Raw genomic sequence first — 20,837 nt, 5'->3', positions numbered from 1 at the left:
TTTGAGGGGAGGGAATTTTTTTATTTAAGTTTACATTAGTATAGTAGCTTGAGTAATATTAGTTACTGTCTGACAATCTTTAAACATCACAATTTTTCATTTAACAATTCTAATAGAAAAAAACTCTCAGTTCTAATGCATCTCAATTTTAAATGCTTTCATGTACCTGTAATATCTGATAAACAATAAGGTACTTTATGGTAAAAAATCATAGTATGTAACAATAGTAACCATAAAATAATAAACATACCCCTGTATCTGTATCAGATTTTGATGAATTTAGACTTTCCTGAGAAGGTGATGGGGACACACGTCCTAAAACAACATAATAATTGTAAAAAGGCACGTATATATACAAGTGTACACACACACACACACATCAATCAGAAATAATAATACAGTAACACCTATTTAAAAGTCATAGAATACATCATTCTGGAAAAATACATTTTTCTAAACAAGCGAAGTGTTAACTCTTATGCACCAAAATATTTGTTTTTATCATTTTTATATAAAATATTTATAAAATGGCTTAACCACTTCCCCAATTTAAAAAAATACTTTTAAGTCCTCATTATTCATCGTGAAGACATTCTTGCCAATCGTAACAGTTAGGAAGATGAATACAGGGGCAGGAAGGGTCTGGGCTGGGGTAAGTCTCAATGGCCACTGAAAATAGTCTTTCTGCTCCAGGCAGGGCAATAAATGTATAATAAACATAGTTTTACTTTTTGTCAACTCATCATCATCTTGAATTATGTATTATAACATATTGCAAACAACCCCATGGGGCTACTAAAGTATATGGGCCTCGCTGGCCAGTTTAGTGGCCCTCCCTAGATTTCTATGTTCCTCAAACTGCTGCTTCAACTACAGTCTATACTCCTGCCCATACTACCTCTATTCTCCTTTCTCCCATCCCTTAACTTCTGTGTTCAGCCTTGGATGATTGGGTGGTGAGGGGTTTGTGGAGAAAATGTACTGCAGTTAAATAATGACAATAATTACAAGAAAAGAATCCCATAAACTTAAAGCTCCTATTTACATCAATTTTACACACTTTGCTGATAACACAATACAGAAATATTTTACATAGTTGTAATCGTTGCGTATACACATCATGTTCTGGGGTTTCTCTTTTCCATTTAACCTAGTTTCATATACCCTTTGATGTACTGACAAATCACATTTACTTTCCATGGCTATGTTTCCTTAATCATTCTTTACTTACTGGATGTAAACATTATTCTCATTCTTTTTCTAGATTAATCAGATATTTCATTTTAACCTAAGATAGAACTGAAAGTTACCAGGGGAAACCAAATAACTTTGTTCTCGGTAGTTGATGAATTTAACTCTGCAGTACACCTAAAAAGAGATAAAGTCAAAAACTTTGTGGTAGCTTTTTTCACTGGGTTTAGATGCTTTTTGCTGTTGACTTCTGTTTTAAGTTTGTGGCTTTTATGGAAAGTAGTGCTTGCTGCAAATGATTGCCAGATAAGAGGGTATCATTATACCTAAAATGTAAAAATGCCAGATGTCGCCAGATTTTTTAAAACCCACCAATAAATGAAAAATACCTTCAGTATTGTATTTCATCCGCATATTGTTGAAATAGTCGAAAGCATTTTTTAAAGCCCATATTCTTACTACATTGTCTTGTCCAGCTGAGGCAAGTAATCTGCCACAGTGAGAAAATTTCATGGTCCAAACAGCTCCCTGTGAAAACAAAGGAAGGTTCAAAGTTATTACTTTAGAAGTTGAGACATTGTTTTTAAGCCAAAGAAAAAAATTATGCCAAATTACACATACAGTAAATCCCCTACATATGAACAACTTCCATTCCAAGAGTGCGTTTGTAAAACGTCAGCCTAGGTACCCAACTAACACAATCAACCATACAGTACTGTACTGTAATAGGTTTATAATACTTTTCACACAAATAATACATAAATAACAAACACAAAAAATAAAGAAAACATTTAAAATCTTACAATACAGTACACCTTGAAAAGCATAGTACAGTACCAGCTACATCACCGCTGCTTTTACGCCTGTTTCCAGACATCATGGGCTTGAAATAAAGACACTGTACTACTGTACTCTATACAGTACTGTAAAGTACACAAAAACACAACCACTTGTAGAGGATGCACACACGTGACAATGTACACCAGACACGTGAACTAACTTACGTGACTAGACATGTGAACGCACATTCGCGTCTTTGAAAGTTCACAACAAGGGTCGTATGTAGGGGACTTACTATACACCAAGATAATGCTCACATAACTAACACCACTTAAGGCCAATAGTCCAATGATGCTATAATACCACAAAAAGGGACTTTTAGAAGAGAGGGAAAAGACAGTTGCAGTTTGCATAATCTAAACTAACAACTTCAGGCTTCCCTGGTGGCACAATGGTTAGGTATCCGCCTGCCAGTGCAAGGGACATGGGTTCGAGCCCTGGTCCGGGAGGACCCCGCATGCCATGGAGCAGCTAAGCCCGTGCGCCACAACTACTGAGCCTGCGCTCTAGAGCCGATGAGCCACAACTACTGAAGCCTGTGCGCCTAGAGCCCGGGCACCGCAACAGGAGAAGCCACCGCAATGAGAAGCCTGTGCACTCAACGAAGAGTAGTCCCCGCTCGATGCAACTGGAGAGGGCACACGTGCAGCAGCGAAGGCCGAACGCAGCCAAAAATAAAACAAAACAAAACAAAATTTATAAAAAAATAAAAATAAACTACTTCAAGACCCAAAACCTTGTCCACATATTAATGGAAATGGGAGATCTGAGGTGGCCAGAAACCTTCATTGCAAAAGAACAAATCCTAGTCTGGGATCTCAGTCTCCTAGCTGAACATGAGGGCAAGTGGGATAGGAGGGGGCACAGACCTCAGAATAGCAATAACAACTCCTGACCAGGGCTGAGGGAAGAATAAGGCCCAGCTTAGCAGTGACCCTCACAGTGCTGGTTATTTAGAAGTGTTGGAATGGTATGGTCTCATTCTATTTTTCTCCCCAGAAAAAAGGTTTTGCAGCATATGTGTGTGTGTGTGTGTGTGTGTGTGTGTGTGTGTGTGTGTGTGTGTGTGTGTGTGTGTGTGTGTGGCGGTGGGGGGCAGGCATGGTAAAGAATGTGAACACTTAAATTGGAAAGGCCAAATTCTATTACAATAAATACTGTTATAACCACTGTTATAACACACATCTATGCAGGTCAAAAAGATCATCCAAGTTAAAGGTAACAGTTTATTTACTGGAATAACATTCATTTCCACAAAATTCAAGTATGTTAAGAAATTTGTCATTTGGAGCCTACTTCAATGAGATTTACTTAAAACTGGAAATAATGAAAGAGAACCAATACAGTACAAGGAAATTCATCAGATTCCTTAAGGAAGTTACTATAATCAATTGAAACTTTTTTTTTTTTTTTTTTTTTTTTTTTTGGCGGTATGCGGGCCTCTCACTGCTGTGGCCTCTCCCGTTGCGGAGCACAGGCTCCGGATGTGCAGGCTCAGCGGCCATGGCTCATGGGCCCAGCCGCTCCGCGGCATGTGGGATCTTCCTGGACCGGGGCATGAACCCTGCATGATCCCCTGCATCGGCAGGTGGACTCTCAACCACTGCGCCACCAGGGAAGCCCTCAATTGAAACTTTTAAAAAAATTTATTTAAGTATAGTTGATTTACAATGTTGTGTTAATTTCTGCTGTACAGCACAGTGATTCAGTTATACATACTTTTTCATATTCTTTCCCATTACAGTTTATCACAGGATATTGAATATAGTTCCCTGTGCTATACAACTCAAACGTTTTATGTGTAGATTATAAGCACCAAAGTAAATTCAAATCTGGCTGCCAACTGATATGTGTAAGCCAACTTTTAGATTTAAAATCTAAATAGATAAGTAGATTCCCTGATCAAAGACCAACAGTATCACTTACCCAGTTCTGAGTTTATTACTGCCTTCCCTGCGTTCCTAGCATTTTCAGGGGGTAACTGTAATGTATTTGTAAACTTTATATCTACTTTGGTACATTTTAACTCTGATAGACGACTTGTACCTCTACCTCTCTCCTTGTTCTGTCACTTTACAAAATATATTGAGCTTCTGAAATATTTGTATAAATTATTTAAAATATACCAGGGAGCATTTTAAACATTGTTCAAAGTGACAGATCACCCTTAACTGCTTTAAAGTTTGGTACCTTTCTCTGGTAAAAGAAAGTTTGCATAGCTTTCTTAATAATACAGGCCTAGAGTTTACTTATTCAATAGGTCACTTCTTGAACAATCATTCAGAGACAGACTTTGCATTACCTATTCATTAAATCATATTATTATCAATTCACTTTTCATGGCTCAGGCTAGCGAAATTACATACATAAGACATCAGCTTTATAGAAACCAAAGTATTTCTCTCAATGAAAACAGAATCAATCCTGAAAAATAAAAAGGTTGCTTACCATATGTTCACCACTAAGATCTTGTACCACTTTGATCTGATCAAAATCATAAGGTCCTTTGAAGCCATGTGCTGCTTTGAATTTAACTGGTCTTGTGTATGGCATTCCTTCATCATCACTTGATGAAGGATCATCTTGATCAGTATGAAACACTGAATAGAAAAGCAATAGAAATCATCACTAGCTGATATAGATAATGCTACTGTCGTATTTTCATATCTACTGCTTACCAAGAAAATTCATTAATTGGAAAAGCAAAATCTTCTATTACTAAACAGCATATTGGTTAGCAGCATGGAGTCTGGTACCAGATTGCCTGGGTCCAAATCCAGCTCTGCCATTTATTATCTGTGTGACTATGGGCAAGGTATTTGACCTTTTTGTGCCTCAGTTTTCTCATCTATAAAATGGGGATAATAATGGTCCTTACCTCATAGAGTTTTTAAGAGGATTAAATGAGTTAACACAGGTGAAAGTGCTTGGAACAGTGTCTGGCACAGAATAAATACTATATAAGTGTTTATTAAATAAAACAAATGAGCACAATTATAACAAAGGCATAGGAAGTTAAGGTGTGGAAATTCAGAAAATTTACCTAATTTTGAGAATATTTATAAACACTAAATAGCCTTACAAAATGAATTTACAACTGATTACTGAACACTCAACTCTTCCAGGTTGCTAGTCACAAAGTATGTACAAATTCATGTTTAAGATGCATAAATTCATTTTTCTTCCCACTCATAAAACTGATAGTGAGAGTAACATGATTTATTGAAATACTAAGATATTAGCTATTAAGGTTTATTACTTTCAATAAAATAGAATGCTTCTTACAAGCTACAGGCTAAATTTAAATGATTACAAATCAATTAAGTATTCAGTTGAAATGTTCTATTTCACTTACCTTCGTCTCTAACACTTTTAACTTTATTTACAGCACGTTCGCCGTATTCCTCAGCAAGGTGCTTTGCTCTCTTTACTGATTTTCCTAGGAACTTCTTTAGTTGAGTCCTTAACAAAAATACCAAAAAAAGAAAAAAACCAAAAAACCCAACCCAAATTACTTCTTATTAACTCAACTAATTGTAAAAGTTCAACAATTCACAGATAATCTCATGAGCTGTGACTGGTAAAGTGTATCACTTTGAAATAACTCCTTTTTTATATACATAGTAGGTCTTTGAGTTCCCAAATCCCTGTTCTATGGAATAAATATACTCAAATCAATATGGCTACAAAGGAAATATAGGCAGTTCCCCCCAATGTATAATATCATATCCTCTAGAGCACTAGTTTTCAGTGGTGGATAATAATCACTTGGTGGGAACGGAGTGGGAGGGGAGTGTTTTAAAGTGCAGATACCTGGGCGCGTGGGCTTCACTAGTTGTGGCACGTGCACTCAGTAGTTGTGGCTTGCGGGCTCTAGAGCACAGGCTCGGTCGTTGTGGTGCACGGGCTTAGTTGCTCCACGGCATGAAGGATCTTCCCAGACCAGGACTCGAACCCGTGTCCCCTGCATTGGCAGGCGGATTCTTAACCACTGTGCCACCAGGGAAGCCCTAACTTCAGTTCTTGAAATGTACCAAGCTTTTAGTCACCTCAAGGCCTTTGGATGGGTGGTTATTTCTGCCTGGAACACTTCTCCCTTGGCTAATTTCTACTCATCTTTTAGGTCTCAGAACAAACAGCTCTCTTTTAAAAAAGCCCTCCTTGACTCTTTAGAACAGATTTTCCTGTTATACACTCCCATAGCACCCCATATATTCTTCTATAGTAATTACTACAAACATAGTTAGATTTATCTGTGTAATTACATGCTTAGTGTCTGTTTCTCTTATTTAACTGGAAGCTCTATGAGGGCAGAGACTACGATTGTCTTCCTAACTATTTTATCTGCAGCACCAAACTCCCATGTCTAACTGACAGAAAGACTACAATATGCTACAACTGGTACTGATATGAAGAGATGTCCATTACATAATAGGTATTTTTTTTTAAAAGTCAATAAACTATAGACACAGTATAACTTCACTTTTGTGAGAAAAAAAATTCTATGGTGGGGACTTCCCTGGTGGCACAGTGGTTAAGAATCCACGTGCCAATGCAGGGGACATGGGTTCGATCCCTGGTCCGGGAAGATCCCACATGCCATGGAGCAACTAAGCCCGTGCACCACAACTACTGAGCCTGCACTCTAGAGCCCACGAGCCACAACTAGTGAAGCCCACGTGCCTAGAGCCTGTGCTCCACAACAAGAGAAGCCCACGCATGACAAAGAAGAGTAGCCCCCACTCGCCGCAACTAGAGAAAGCCCGCACACAGCAATGAAGACCCAATGCAGCCAAAAATAAATAAATTTAAAAAAAATTCTATGGTGAACATACCTAAAGATTATTTCTGGGGGTGAGAGTATGAGAGGCTTTCATTTTCTTTTTTACCCATTTCTGTATTACTTTTGATAATCATAAAACACAGATGATAAACCTTTTTCTTTTGGCCACACCACGCGGCTTGTGGGATCTTAGTTCCCTAACCGGGGATCAAACCTGGGCCCTCGGCAGTGAAAGTGCTGAGTGCTAACCACTGGACTGCCAGGAAATTCCCAGGCAAACCTTTTTTTTTGAGGTATAGTTGATTTATAATATTATATTAGTTTCAGGTGTATAATGTAGTGATTCAAACTTTTTATAGATTATACTCCACCTATGGTCAATTAATGTATGACAAAGGAGGCAAGAATATACACTGGAGAAATGACAGTCTCTTCAATAAGTGGTGCTGGGAAAACTGGACAGCTACATGTAAAAGAAGGAAATTAGAACATTTTCTAACACCATACACAAAAATAAACTCAAAATGGATTAAAGACCTAAATGTAAGACCAGATACTACAAAACTCTTAAAGGAAAACATAGGCAGAACACTCTGACATAAATCGCAGCAAGATCTTTTTGGATCCACCTCCTGCAGTAATGAAAATAAAAACAAAAATAAACAAATGGGACCCAATTAAACTTAAAAGCTTTTGCACAGCAAAGGAAACCATAAACAAAGAAAGCCCACAGAATGGGAGAAAATATTTGCAAACGAAGTGACAGACAAGGGATTCATTTCCAAAATATACAAAATAGCTCATGCAGCTCAATATCAAAAAAACCAAACAACCCAATCAAAAAATGGGCAGAAAATCTAAATAGACATTTCTCCAAAGAAGACATACAGATGGCCAAAAAGCACACGAAAAGATGCTCAACATCACTAATTATTAGAGAAATGCAAATCAAAACTACAATGAGGTATCACCTCACACCGGTCAGAATGGCCATCATCAGAAAGTCTACACACAATAAATGCTGGAGACGGTGTGGAGAGAAGGGAACCCTCCTGCACTGTTGGTGGGAATGTAAATTGGTACAGTCACTATGGACAACAGTATGGAGGTTCCTCAAAAAACTAAAAGAACTACCATATGATCCAGCAATCCCACTTCTCTGGGCATATATCTGGAGAAAACCATACTTTGAAAAGATACATGCACCCCAATGTTCATACCAGCACTACTCACAATAGCCAAGACACGGAAGCAACCTAAATGTCCACTGACAGAGTAATGGATAAAGAAGATGTACATATATACAATGGAATATTACTCAGTCATAAAAAAAGAATGAAATACTGCCATTTGCAGCGACATGGACGGACCTAGAGGTTATCATACTAAGTGAAGTAAGTCAGACAGGGAAAGACAAATATCACACGATATCACTTACATGTGGAATCTAAAAACAAGGATACAAATGAACTTATTTACAAAAGAGAAACATACTCACAGACTTCGAAAACGAACTTACGGTTACCAAAGGGGAAAGGTGTGAGGGGGGATAAATTAGGAGTTTGGGATTATCATATACACACTACTATATATAAAATAGAGAATCAACAAGGACCTACTGTATAGCACAGGGAACTCTACTCAATATTGAGTAATAACCTATATGGGAAAAGAATCTGAAAAAGAATGGATATATGTATAACTGAATCACTTTGCTGTATACCAGTAAAACTAACATGCTATTGTAAATCAACTATACTCCAATATAAAATAAAAATTAAATTAAAGTTATTATAAAATAGTGGCTATATTCCCCATGCTGTACAATATATCCTTGTAGCTTATTTATTTTACACACAGTAGTTTGTACCTCTTAATTCCTTACCCCTATCTTGCCTCCCCACCCTTCCCTCTCCCCACTGGTAACCACTAATTTGTTCTCTATATCTGTGCTACAGAAATTAAATACAGATATAGAGATTAAAAACAGATAAACCATTTTAAAAATCACAATAAGGTCTCTGCTACCTATAACTCTGAAGTTATATTTTCTGGTTAACTACAGGTTTAGTACTACTTTAAGCAAGGAAACATATTTTAATCATTTTGGATGAGAACATTTCTAAAATACATACTTTTGTGTCTTCTTTAATGGCACTTAATGCTCGATAAGTTTCTTTCTTTAATAAATAGGGTCAGTTACCATCTTTACTATTCTTTAATACATTCAAGGCTTTTCAAATGGATTGCAAGTGAGCCATAATATTGGTTCCCCTCTCAGCCTTCAAGGCAACAGGGTAGGGCCCAGAGAAACCAGAACCCTGGGCCAGTCTCTTTTGGCCATCAGCTGCCTCATCAGTTTACCCCAGGGTTCAGTGCAAATAATACCATGTTCTGTATGTCACAACATAAGAAGAAGTTGAAAGCACTGCCATGTGAAATGGTTGTGCAATGTGAGTCCTTTATCATTTTCTGATTCCTCTCTTGCAATCAGAGTATTATGTGACATTCTTATGTGCTGATTTACATGTCAGTTTGCTGCTTCTATTTTGCTCTGAGATCAGATACCAGATGACCAGATTTTTAGAAATTATGTAAGAAGTAAGTATAAAGGCTTTGAATGAACCTGAGGAGCTTTTCTTTTAAAAAATAATGAGCTTTAGTACATGGAGCAAGTGACATCTTTCCTGGATGTCTATATGTCTCCTGAACAATTCTAATTCTCCGGTTCCCGATAGTTGCCATTGCTAGAAGGCCAAGGTCCAGATAGCTGAGGTGTTATCATATACCTCCACTGTGGGCATACCTGCTCTAAAAAATCTCAATGCTTTCTTTGCTATACTTGCCACACTAGGAGAAGATCAGACTTGAGTGGAGAGCTCATTTTAGGCCTTAGACTGAATTATTGCCAATTAAGTGACTTGTGTATAATCAAGCAAAACATACATGTCCACCACTGTGCTAGATTTTTATAGGGGAAAAAGAACAATGATGTGATCAAAATCCTTTTGCAACACATGGTCTAGTTGTTTAACATGTATTTATCTTATTTTTTAAAATCAGAAAACAGTTTAAGATAATATAAAATATAAACAACAAATGTAAGTTATGTAGACAATAGGTGTCATTGAAATTGAGAACAGGAAAAACTTTACTATGTACTGGAGTAGTAAGGAAGAATCTCACGTAGTTGGGTTTAGAGAGACAAATAAGATTTGGAGAGATGAGAAATGGAAAAAGCAACTTCAAGGACAATCATGTTCTTCTACCAACACTTCTGGCACCTACCATCAGAAAAATACAAGCATGATACAAAATGTATCGATCATTTACTGTATGTCAGATGCTATAAAAATGACCAAGACAGCCTCAAGGAACTCATAATCCATTGCCCGAGGGCAGGGAGTGGTAGTGGTGGATGGACATATAAACTGGACAGAGTGTAGATTTAAAATATGGCAGCTCTCATATATATATATATATATATATATATATATATATATATATATATATATATATATAAAATAAAAGCCTGAAATGAAGAAAAGGGATGTAATGTAACTCACGTTTTCTGTTTTAACCTTCCACCATCAGTATCTGTTTGTTGAGACTGTAACTTCTCTTCATCATCTGACTGTGCTGCGTCATTACTACAAGAAGAAGTAGTCATTTTATAAGAAGCCATTTCCCCTACACTTCTCAAAAATCTCTATGTGTACTTAGTATACAATTAGCTAATCAGTGTAAGAAAAAAATGTTAACATGCTTTATATAAGTTTAATTTAAATGATGACCCTGAGAATTTAAAGACTTGAAAGATCATAGAGTAGAATCTTTAAGCAAGGTGCAATGTACAAAATGCAAACGAATGCAATTTAGGAATTTATGAAAAACCTAACACAAACAAGGCTTTTTGCTGGGCAAAACATGCTGCACAGAAATGACACATTAACTTATAAATATCTCCCTCCTTACTTACCAGGCACATCATGTGAAAGCTTTGCTTTCACCGAAATTATTTCTTAGTTCTACATACATCTCACAGTAAAGTCAATCACCTCACTCTAAAGACACTTTCTGACCCTAAAAAGACAATACAATTATTTATAAAATTTCTGATCCTTAAAGCGAGGTTTCAGAAGACCAGGCGTTTATCCCACATGGCTTTTTAGCTTCATGTGTTCTAATATTGTCTCTAGTATAATATTGGGTTGGCTGAAAAGTCTGTTTGGGTTTTCTGTAAGATGTCATAACAAAACCCGAACAAACTTTTTGGCCAATCCAATATAAATCATTTTAAAAGAAGACAAACCAAATACTATGAGATTTAAGATATATATATATTTTCCCCCAAGTAATTGTACAATCTTGAGAACAAAGCTGAATAAAGAAAATGTCACACACACACACACACACACACACACACACACACACACTCAGAGAAGAATATTATTCAGCCATAAAAAGGAAGGAAATCCAGCCATTTGTGACAACATGGATGGACCCTGGGAGTGTTAAGCTAAATGAAATAAATCAGACAGAGAAAGACAAATACTTTATGATATCACTTATATGTGGAATCTTAAAAAAAAAAGCTCATTTTAAAAAAGAGAGAGAAAAAAGTTTAAGAATACATACATTAACTAACTCTAATTTTAATTCTAACTTTAAAAAAAGAAGACTGAATGAAACCAAATTAGGGACTCTCATAGTTCATAAACAGAGAACTTTTCACCACTCTGAATGAAATACTACAAATGATAAATAATAACATTAGGCCATACCTTACATATTCCTTAGTCCTTCTCATGATGTGTAGAGTGAGAGGATTAATACCTGTTGGCAGTTTCTCTTCTGCAAGACTCAAAGGTATTTCTTCTCCAGTATCCAGATTCTTAATCATTACACTGGCTAAAATTTCCTGAAGTAAAAAATAACACCAAGAGTACCTATAATTTAATTATCTTTTTGAATCTACAAAATCCTCAAAAATTCAAGCTAAGAACTTTCTAGATACATTCAGTACTATGTACAATAATTTTTTTTTTTTCAGTACGCGGGCCCCTCACTGTTGTGGCCCCTCCCACTTGTACAATAATTTTTTAAACATTTTTAGTGAGATACAATTTCCACACCACAAAATGCACTCATTTAAAGCGTATAATTCAATGGTTCTGAGTACATTCACGGAGTTGTGCAATTATCACCATTATCTAAGTTTAGAACATTTCTACCTCCCCCAAAAGAAAGCATAAACCCATTAGCTGTCATGCTGTATTCCCCTCTCCTCCCAGTCCTTGGCAACCACGAATCCACTTTTTTTCTCTATGGATTTGCCTATTCTGGACATTTCATATAAATTAAATCATATAGTATGTAGTCTTTTGTGATTGGCTTCTTTCACTTAGCATCATCCTGTCAAGGTTCATCCATATTGCAGCATGTATCTCTTTCCTTTTAATTGCCAAAAAATAGTCCACATGGATGGACATACTACATTTTATTAATCCATTCATCAGTGTTGGACATTTGTGTCGTCTCCACACTTTCGCTAGCATGAACACCTATGTATATTTTTTGTGTGGATGTATGTTTTCCTTTCTCTTTGGTGTATACATAGGATTGGTATTGCTGGGTCATGGTAACTCGATGTTTAATATTTTGAGGAACTACCAAACCGTTTTCCAAAGTACAATAATTTTTTTAAATGTACTGTTTAAAAGAAACAAAAGTTAAGATTTTGCTTCAAAACTACATTCTGAATAAATTGGCCAATAGATGTATACTAAATTTTAAGGTAAGAATTAAACATTGAGTCTGTATACACTGTACATAATCCAATATGTATAAAAACATATACCTATAATATCAAGTTTTTTTTAAGCCCACTTTCTATAAAACATAGGCCTTGCTTTCAATACACTTATTCCACCATATAATTATGTGAAAGGGCAAGTTTAAGTCGGAGTTCAAACTCCAGCATATTAAAAAAAAAAACTAAGACAATCTTCAATTTTCATTTTTTCCTCTACATTATGATTTTTTTGCCTAACAGCAATAAAGCTAATTTTTTTAAATCATGGTAAAATATATAATACAAAATTTACCATTTTAACCACTTTTAATTGTATAGTTCATCAGCATCAAGTACATTTACATTGTCATGCAACCATCATCACCATTCATCTCTAGAATTTTTTCATCTTCTCATCATGACCTCTATGTTTTATGTTTTCAAGAACCAAAAAATCTAATTATACCTCATCAGTAAGCTCTCTCCCAGAGTTGGATCTAGGTCTCTGAGGGCCCATCACTTCACCTGCTATTGTCTGCCCATCAGGTGCTTTTCCATTTTCCTGAAATTATAGTTTTATAAACAGAAAGTAGACTGAATCAATTTCTATAAATATTCAATTATTCATTACCACACACAGTTCTAAAGAATTGCAGAATACAGATAATGGAGCCTACTGAAAATTTAAATGGAGCACTCCATTTCAGTCTTTTATTATTCCCAGCATGCTGAAAAACATTAGGTACCAAAAGTGTTGCTGCTCATGAAATAATGTCTGAGTAGTCTTGAAAGCAAATAAATGTTCTATTTGAACCTGGCCCAAAAGCAGTTCTCTACCAGTAAAATGCCAGCACTAATATTGCCATTAATCAGAGCTATACACATGGATATCTTGAGGGTAGGGGTTGGCAAACTTTTTCTGTAGAGCCAGATAGTAAATATTTTAAGCTTTTTGCTTCATATATAGTGTCTGTTGCATATTCTTTTTTTAAAAACAACCCTTTAAAAATATAAAGACCATTTTTAGCTTGGGGACCCTACAAAATCAGGCCACTGTTGACCTCTGCTCTAAGGCTCTGAAAAGACTATATTGTCTTTTTGTGTGTGTATGTGCTTTGAATTTTATTCCAAGTTCCATTGGCCACAGAATCCTCAATTTAAAAAATTTTTTTATTTTATACTGAAGTATAGTTGATTAACAATGTTGTGTTAGTTTCAGGTGTACAGCAAAGTGATTCAGTTATACATATACATGTATCTATTCTTTTTCAAGTTCTTTTCCCTTTGAGGTTATTACAGAATATTGAGCAGAGTTCCCTGTGCTGTACAGTAGGTCCTTGTTGATTATCTATTTTACATATAGTAGTGTGTATTATGTTAATCCCAAACTCCCAATTTATCCCTCCCCCCACCTTTCCCCTTTGGTAACCATAAGTTTGTTTTCCAAGTCTGTATGTTTCTGTTTTGTAAATAAGTTCATTTGTATCATTTTTTTTTAAGATTCCAATATCATATGATATTTGTCTTTCTCTGTCTGACTTACTTCACTTAGTATGATAGTATCTCCCAGTCGGCTAACCTGCCCTAACCACAGCTACCACATAAGTAACCCTCTTGAACCCCAGAATTTGACAGTGGCAGAAATTCATGTTATCAAGTCCTTTCTATTGCCTCATATATGGATACATAGCCTAGTGTATGAAGTTTTTTTTCATGATTAGGAAAAGGAAATTATAAAAGTCCCCAATTTTGACCACTATAGGTCAGATAAATGAAGATTATAGTTGGTATTTATTAATAAATATTACATATAGCAGCATCTGTCACTTTTTGAATACCTACTACATCCCAGGTACTTGGCATACTCTAGCTCATTTCAACCTTGCAAGAAACCTTCAAGGAAGGTTTTCCCCTCATTTCATCAATGAGCCATCTCAGACTCAGATGTTAAATAGCTTGCCAGAATCAGCCAGCTACTTAAGTAGCAGAGCTAGACAAGGGATGTAAGGTAGCCAGGTTTTGGGGACAAGGAAATATTTGGCCTGGAGAAGAAAGAAGGTTCAACAATCAACAAACCAAAACCAAAACCAAAACCAAAACCAAAACCAAAACAATCAACAAACCAGCCAGTTGCAGAAAGTTGAGAAAGCCTGTATCAAATATAACACAAATTCACCAACCTGGGCAGTAACTATTTTATCTCCACTGGTAGCACTTGCCAAATCAAGAGAAGGCTGAGAATCTTTGACTGTACTCTCTGAAGCCATGTTTGTAGTTAGGAGAGTATCAGATGTAATATTCTCTTTGGGAACTGCAATAATAACAACAACAACAACAACAACTAATATTTATATAAGACCTTATACATAGCTTGAAAAGTGCTTTAACCTTTATCTGGCTGATGCTTAGAACAATCCTCTGAGAAAAGTGGTTTTATTACTCTCGTTTTATATATGGGAAAACCAGGGTTCAAATATGTTAAATTCCTCAAGGCTACACAACTTACACATGAAGAGAACTAGGACTTGAATTCAAATCTGAAGTCTCCAAATTCTACGCTCTTTTCACTATGCCACACTGGCTCTCCAATGGTAACAGATTTGAAAGTCTCCTGAAATGTTTAATTACAGTAATGTAACAACACTAATGTAAACATTTTGATTTTCTATTACTAAAATAAGTTTTATAACTTGGTCATCAATGTTGTTATATACAGCATAAAGTGGAAAAAAAATCAGAAAGTTCAAGTTTCAACTCCAAGAACTCCCCGCAAAAATAGCTATTTCTCAATTAATACTTGCCATCTAGATCAGGTGCCTTAAGAGCCTCAAACTCCAATTCGCTTTTCTTTTTTCTTGGTGGTGGAGCAGGTCGAGATGGCGGTGGGGGTCTAGGAGGCGGGAAATTAGTTGGAGGAGGTGGGCGTGCTGGAACAGGCTTCTTTGTACTAGCTACTATATCAGGTTCTGGAGTAAGCTGTCTTGGTGGTTTGGCAGGAGCAACTTCTTCCACAACAGCAAAATCTTTAGTAGATAAGGAGTGTGAGGATGCAGGTTCTAGAACATCACTTTCGTTGACTTCCAGTGCTTCCTTGTTCAACACTTCTGTTTCAGTTTCAGGCACATTAAGCTGTTGTTCAGTTGAACTTATTTCAGTTAACTTAGTGGTTTCATCTACTGGCTTGTCATATGTGTCATCAGAAGGAAAACATTTTTTTGATTCTAATTCAGTTTCTTCAGATACATCCTGACTCTCTGCCTTTTGGGAATCTTCCTGCAGTACTTGATCTACGGCTAACAATCCAGGTATATCTGTTCCAGCCATGATAGGACTGGCAGTAGCCTGATCAGACTGTCCTTTTCCTTTGGAATCCAAAGAGTCATCTTCCAGCTGTAGTACTTTCTGACTCTCTTCAATAATACTTTCAATAATCTGATGAAAGGTTAAAAAGCAGTTGAAAAAAAACAGTGAAGCTATTTACAAGAACAAAATAACAGCTAATCATTTATATAGTACTTACTATGTGCCAGGCAATGTTCTTAACACTTTACGTATTTTAATCTTTACAACAACCTTGTAAGATAGCACTCTTACTATCATCATTATACAAATGAGGGAACTAAGGCACGGAGGGACCAAGTGATTTGTCCAACGTCACAAAGCTAGTAAGTGATGAAGCTGGCATAAACGTAGGGAGTTTGGTTCCAGACACTGTACTCTTAACCATTATATAGGGAATCTGTGTTAGTACGTGTAATCACAAAAATTCAATCAACCCTGTAAAAGAAAGTTTAAACCTAAATTTACATTCAGATGCTTCATGTCATAGTTCATTTACATATTTATGCCAAGTTACTTGCCTGCTGGTTTGAGCCTAGTTAACAAAACTATGAGAATCAAAACCACCTTGTACAAGATTTCAAGTTGTTCAGCTCTGAACTCAAGCCTGACATGGAAAGCCAGCAGATGCAGGGAGATTAATGTTCTTAAACAGGCTACATCTAATCCCCTGTTCTGCAAAGAGATGGCAGGACCATGAAAAGAGTTCAAATACCCACCTCATCTTGCCTTTTTTCCCTTTTATTTCTTATCTACAGTTGAAAACTACAGGCAGGCTTTCTGCGTCTCCTACCAACATTTAGAAGAAAATATATTTTCTACCCGTCCTGTCATTATTAACACAATAAATCTCCCAGCCCACTCACTTATCTTTCCACCACGGAGACATGGATGACTTCTGCTTTCTCAATTCTTTGGCTCCAGAAAGTTAACAGAATGTGTTATGGAACTATCTTGATGTGGTTTACTACAAATTCATGCCAAGTTGAACTGGATATTAAGCCGTTCAATAATATTCATCCCTGATTTCCCAGCATATTCTACATATTCATTTTTCTCAATCTTCAAATTTTTATCCTAGACCTACCTTACTTTTACCAGAGAAATATTAACTAGAGTCCACCTAATTTGTCAATTAGGTAGTTTCTGAGCTCTGAATACTTTAGCAATAACAGAAGCCAGATTACAGTAAATTTACGAATGAATAAGAGGTGAAGACAGGAACAGCCAGCACACTCTACGTTCTCAAAAAGCTTGGCTATACATGGAAGAGGGTGCAAGAAAATGATCCAGCATTTTTATAAGCCGAGGGGAAAGAGCCAATGGAAAGGAAGGTAACAAGTTCTGGAGAAGAAAAGAAAGAAGGTCTGCTGTGTATCAGACCCAGTACACACATTTGCCATTTAATCTTTACACAGGCCTTGTGAGGGAGCTAGATTATCTCCCTTCTACAAAAGCAGGAATCTGAGGTAAAGGCATTAAGTATTTCGCCCAAGGTCCCACAGCTAGTAAACTACAAAGTCAAAACTGAAATCTGGGTTTTTCTCCCCAAAATCCAGTGTTCTTTATATTATATCATTCTACTTTGGACAGGAAAATAAAGAATACTAAATTCTCAGGAATGGCATGAAAAAGAGGTAAAAGATGACAACAAGTTTGCAGGTGAGGGAAGTGAGAGATGATGAAAAGGACTGAATTCAGGCTTCTTAGCCTCTAACACCTACATGCAGTGTGGGAAGCAAGGTTATCTGATGAAAGTAAGCAGATGCAGGTGGGCACAGTGAGCATGAGGTGAATGTAAAGGTTTCAAATAATCACTATGCAGAGTGAAAAGGCCTATGCCATCAGAGGGGTTAAAACAAGGTTGAAAATCTTAAACCTTCTCTAATCCCTTACCTGAGGACAATCTCTTCCTCTTCTGAACTCCTATCACTCTTACTGTTCATTATAATATGAACTAGAATATAAATACAGAGTAGTACATGAGCTAGCTCTATATAAATATTTTCTCCACACCTGGAAAACAAGGCCCGTGTTTTCTACATCTTGATATGCCCCCATAGCACCTATTTACAGTACCTAGCCCTGTTTCCCCACCCCCGTTCTCTGCTGGGTTTCAGGAGGTAGCAAATGGGGAAAGAACAAGAGAACAGTGAGAATCAAGACTAACATAGAAATGATCATGCTAAAGCAACTGTTTCCTATCACCTCCCTGCTTCAAAAAAATCATTGCTTTCACAGCGACTGTAAAATAAAAACCAGATGTTTTAGTATGACATGAGAGGCATTCCCATAATCTGGCCCTAACTCTGGTCTCTAGACTCATCGTCAAACATTCTGCACATTCCTCATCTCCACGCCTTTGGTTATGCCTTTCCTCTTCCATCTCTGACTGCCCAAATCTTTTTTTTTTTTTTTTTTTTTTGCGGTACGCGGGCCTCTCACTGTTGTGGCCTCTCCCGTTGCAGAGCACAGGCTCCGGACGTGCAAGCTCAGCGGCCAAGGCTCACGGGCCCAGCCGCTCCGTGGCATGTGGGATCTTCCCGGACCGGGGCACGAACCCGTGTCCCCTGCATTGGCAGGCAGACTCTCAACCACTGCGCCACCAGGGAAGGCCCCTGCCCAAATCTTATCCATTCATCAAGAACCAGTTCAGATGCTACTTCCTCCTTCCCCATTCCTATCCTCAAGGAGAAAGAAAAGCCTCCCTTTGTGTTCTTATAAAGTTTGCAAGTCTATTTGAACACTTATTACACTCAGTTTTGTGTTTATCCGATTTTCTCTACTCAAATGTAAGTTACTGGGAACAGGGATTGTGTTATACCCTGATCCAGGGTGTAACTCCACAGCCTTTATCATTAATGTTGGATACTTAATTCACTTGAAAAGGCTAGAACTTGAAAAGTAATACCTAGAGCCTTAAGACTCACTCTACGGCTCCATAGTGTTTACTACTTTTTCAGCTTCTAAACTCTCCTTAAAAATCACTTTTTTTTGGCTACTAACTATACTTACCCATTTGTATTTTATCCCAAGAAAAAAAATCTTAAAAAGGGAAAGAAAAGCTCTAGTGGAAAAACAGAAACTTTTCAAGTTTTCAACAATAAAAATGGCTAGATACATAATAATCCATTTGCTTGATGGAAGCTAATAGACCAAATGAAAACTGAGTATTAAAATCATGTAGAGGGCTTCCCTGGTGGCGCAGTGGTTGAGAGTCCGCCTGCCGATGCAGGGGACGTGGGTTTGTGCCCCGGTCCGGGAAGATCCCACATGCTGCGGAGCGGCTGGGCCCGTGAGCCATGGCCGCTGAGCCTGCGCGTCCGGAACCTGTGCTCTGCAACGGGAGAGGCCACAGCAGTGAGAGGCCCACGTACCGCAAAAAAAAAAAAAAAAAAACATGTAGAAATATGATAAAAATCAAAAAATGTTAAGAGGAAAAGGTAGAATATAAAATTCTGTCAGAAACAAAACAACACCATCACCAACAAAATTCTATCTACACTACAAACAGGCCAAAAAAAAAAAAAAAGCAAATGAGTGAGAACCAGAAGGGAACGCCAAAAAATCAAGACAGCTGTTTGTTTGTGTAGAATTGTGGGAAATTTCTGATTTAAAAAAAAAAAAGGGTACCACTCTTGTTATCTCATTCATGCTGATACACAAAACCATTTTTCCCAAAAAGGAAATTTTTCTTTTTAAAGGAAAAAGTATGATCAATATTAAAATATGTAGTCCATTAGTTTCTAAATTCCATAAGGGTAGAACAATGAATCTACATTAGTGGTGATTTTGCCTGGTATCATTCCCCCAGACATTCAGTGATGTCTGGAGACATTTTTGGTTGTCAAGATGGGGTAGGGGTTGGTGGGGGGGGGGGGCGGACGTTGACATCTAGTGAGTCAAAGCCAGGAATGCTGCTAAACATTCTACAATGTACAGAACAGTCTCTCCTTCCCCCCACAACAAAGAATTATTCACCCCAAAGGTGTTGCTGTTGAGAAACTCTGGGATAGAGGATGTGTCGTAGCATTGGTCTCTGGAAATCCACTCGCTAAACAGTGCCTGGGGCCCAGAAAACACTCAAAACTGGTATAAATGAACAGACACACACTGTTCTTTCTCCTTGGGTTTTATCCTGATACTGTGAATAACCCATTGCCAAAATTTTTATCTTATGCTCAGTCTCTTCCAGTAAACCAAACCCTGAAGCTTCATATGATCAATTCCTTAAAAGTTATCAAAGGTACTAGAAGAGTAATGACTTCTTGTAACCTCTAACTCCTCAAGACATTAGAATTTGCTGCACTGAGTTTTTCAGTACCTTTACCTCTTGGTACTAGCCTCAAGAGTAGCTATAGCTTACTCTAATAAAAATACAGGTATAAAAAATAAAAACACATTACAAAACATTTTTCAAAATACTGATTCAAGGATAAATTACCAATTAGTTCGATTACAAAATGCCTTCTAAAAAGCCTGATGCGCCTTCAATCACAAATTCAACAGATTCAGGAAGATTTACTGAACATCCACCGCGTACAGGGCACTATACTAAAAGAATATAAAAAATTTTCCACTTTAAATATACCATAAAAATATGACATCTGCTAAACTAATATTAACATTTTATCTTACAAACCTTTTTAGACACATCTTGCTTCAATTCTTGTACAGGGGACTCATTTCCAACTTTGTATGCAGAGTTCTCTGCTTCCTATTTCAAAAAGAAAAGAAACAAAGACCAAATATCTTTTCTTTAAAACTTTGTTTAAAATGGGTATAAATTAGAAATTACAACATTAATAAATCAAAGGCCCATAAAGAGCTTATATGTTTGTATACTGATAGATGCCCAGAGATTTTTATGCCAATTGGGACAATTTAATT

The 20,837-nt window shown here is 36.9% G+C and overlaps 1 protein-coding gene across 1 annotated transcript in view; it reads right to left on the bottom strand.

Moving 5' to 3' along the window:
- The window catches only part of WDR44 (WD repeat domain 44), an 85,200-nt gene that overhangs the window by 35,471 nt on the left and 28,892 nt on the right, over positions 1 to 20,837 (bottom strand). The window contains exons 3-12 of the mRNA XM_082865430.1: positions 20,590 to 20,664; positions 15,410 to 16,040; positions 14,789 to 14,919; positions 13,075 to 13,170; positions 11,599 to 11,735; positions 10,381 to 10,464; positions 5,387 to 5,493; positions 4,480 to 4,631; positions 1,581 to 1,719; positions 251 to 315 (exon numbers count right to left, since the gene is read on the bottom strand). Of these exons, the coding sequence (XP_082721556.1) occupies positions 251 to 315; positions 1,581 to 1,719; positions 4,480 to 4,631; positions 5,387 to 5,493; positions 10,381 to 10,464; positions 11,599 to 11,735; positions 13,075 to 13,170; positions 14,789 to 14,919; positions 15,410 to 16,040; positions 20,590 to 20,664 (1,617 nt within the window). The remainder of the gene's footprint in view (positions 1 to 250; positions 316 to 1,580; positions 1,720 to 4,479; positions 4,632 to 5,386; positions 5,494 to 10,380; positions 10,465 to 11,598; positions 11,736 to 13,074; positions 13,171 to 14,788; positions 14,920 to 15,409; positions 16,041 to 20,589; positions 20,665 to 20,837) is intronic.

The sequence above is a fragment of the Leucopleurus acutus genome, assembly GCF_964270905.1.
Source record: "Leucopleurus acutus genome assembly, chromosome: X".
Taxonomy (NCBI): Eukaryota; Metazoa; Chordata; class Mammalia; order Artiodactyla; family Delphinidae; genus Leucopleurus; species Leucopleurus acutus.
The sequence above is the reverse complement of the archived record's forward strand: the minus strand, read 5'-3'. Positions and strand labels throughout refer to the sequence as shown.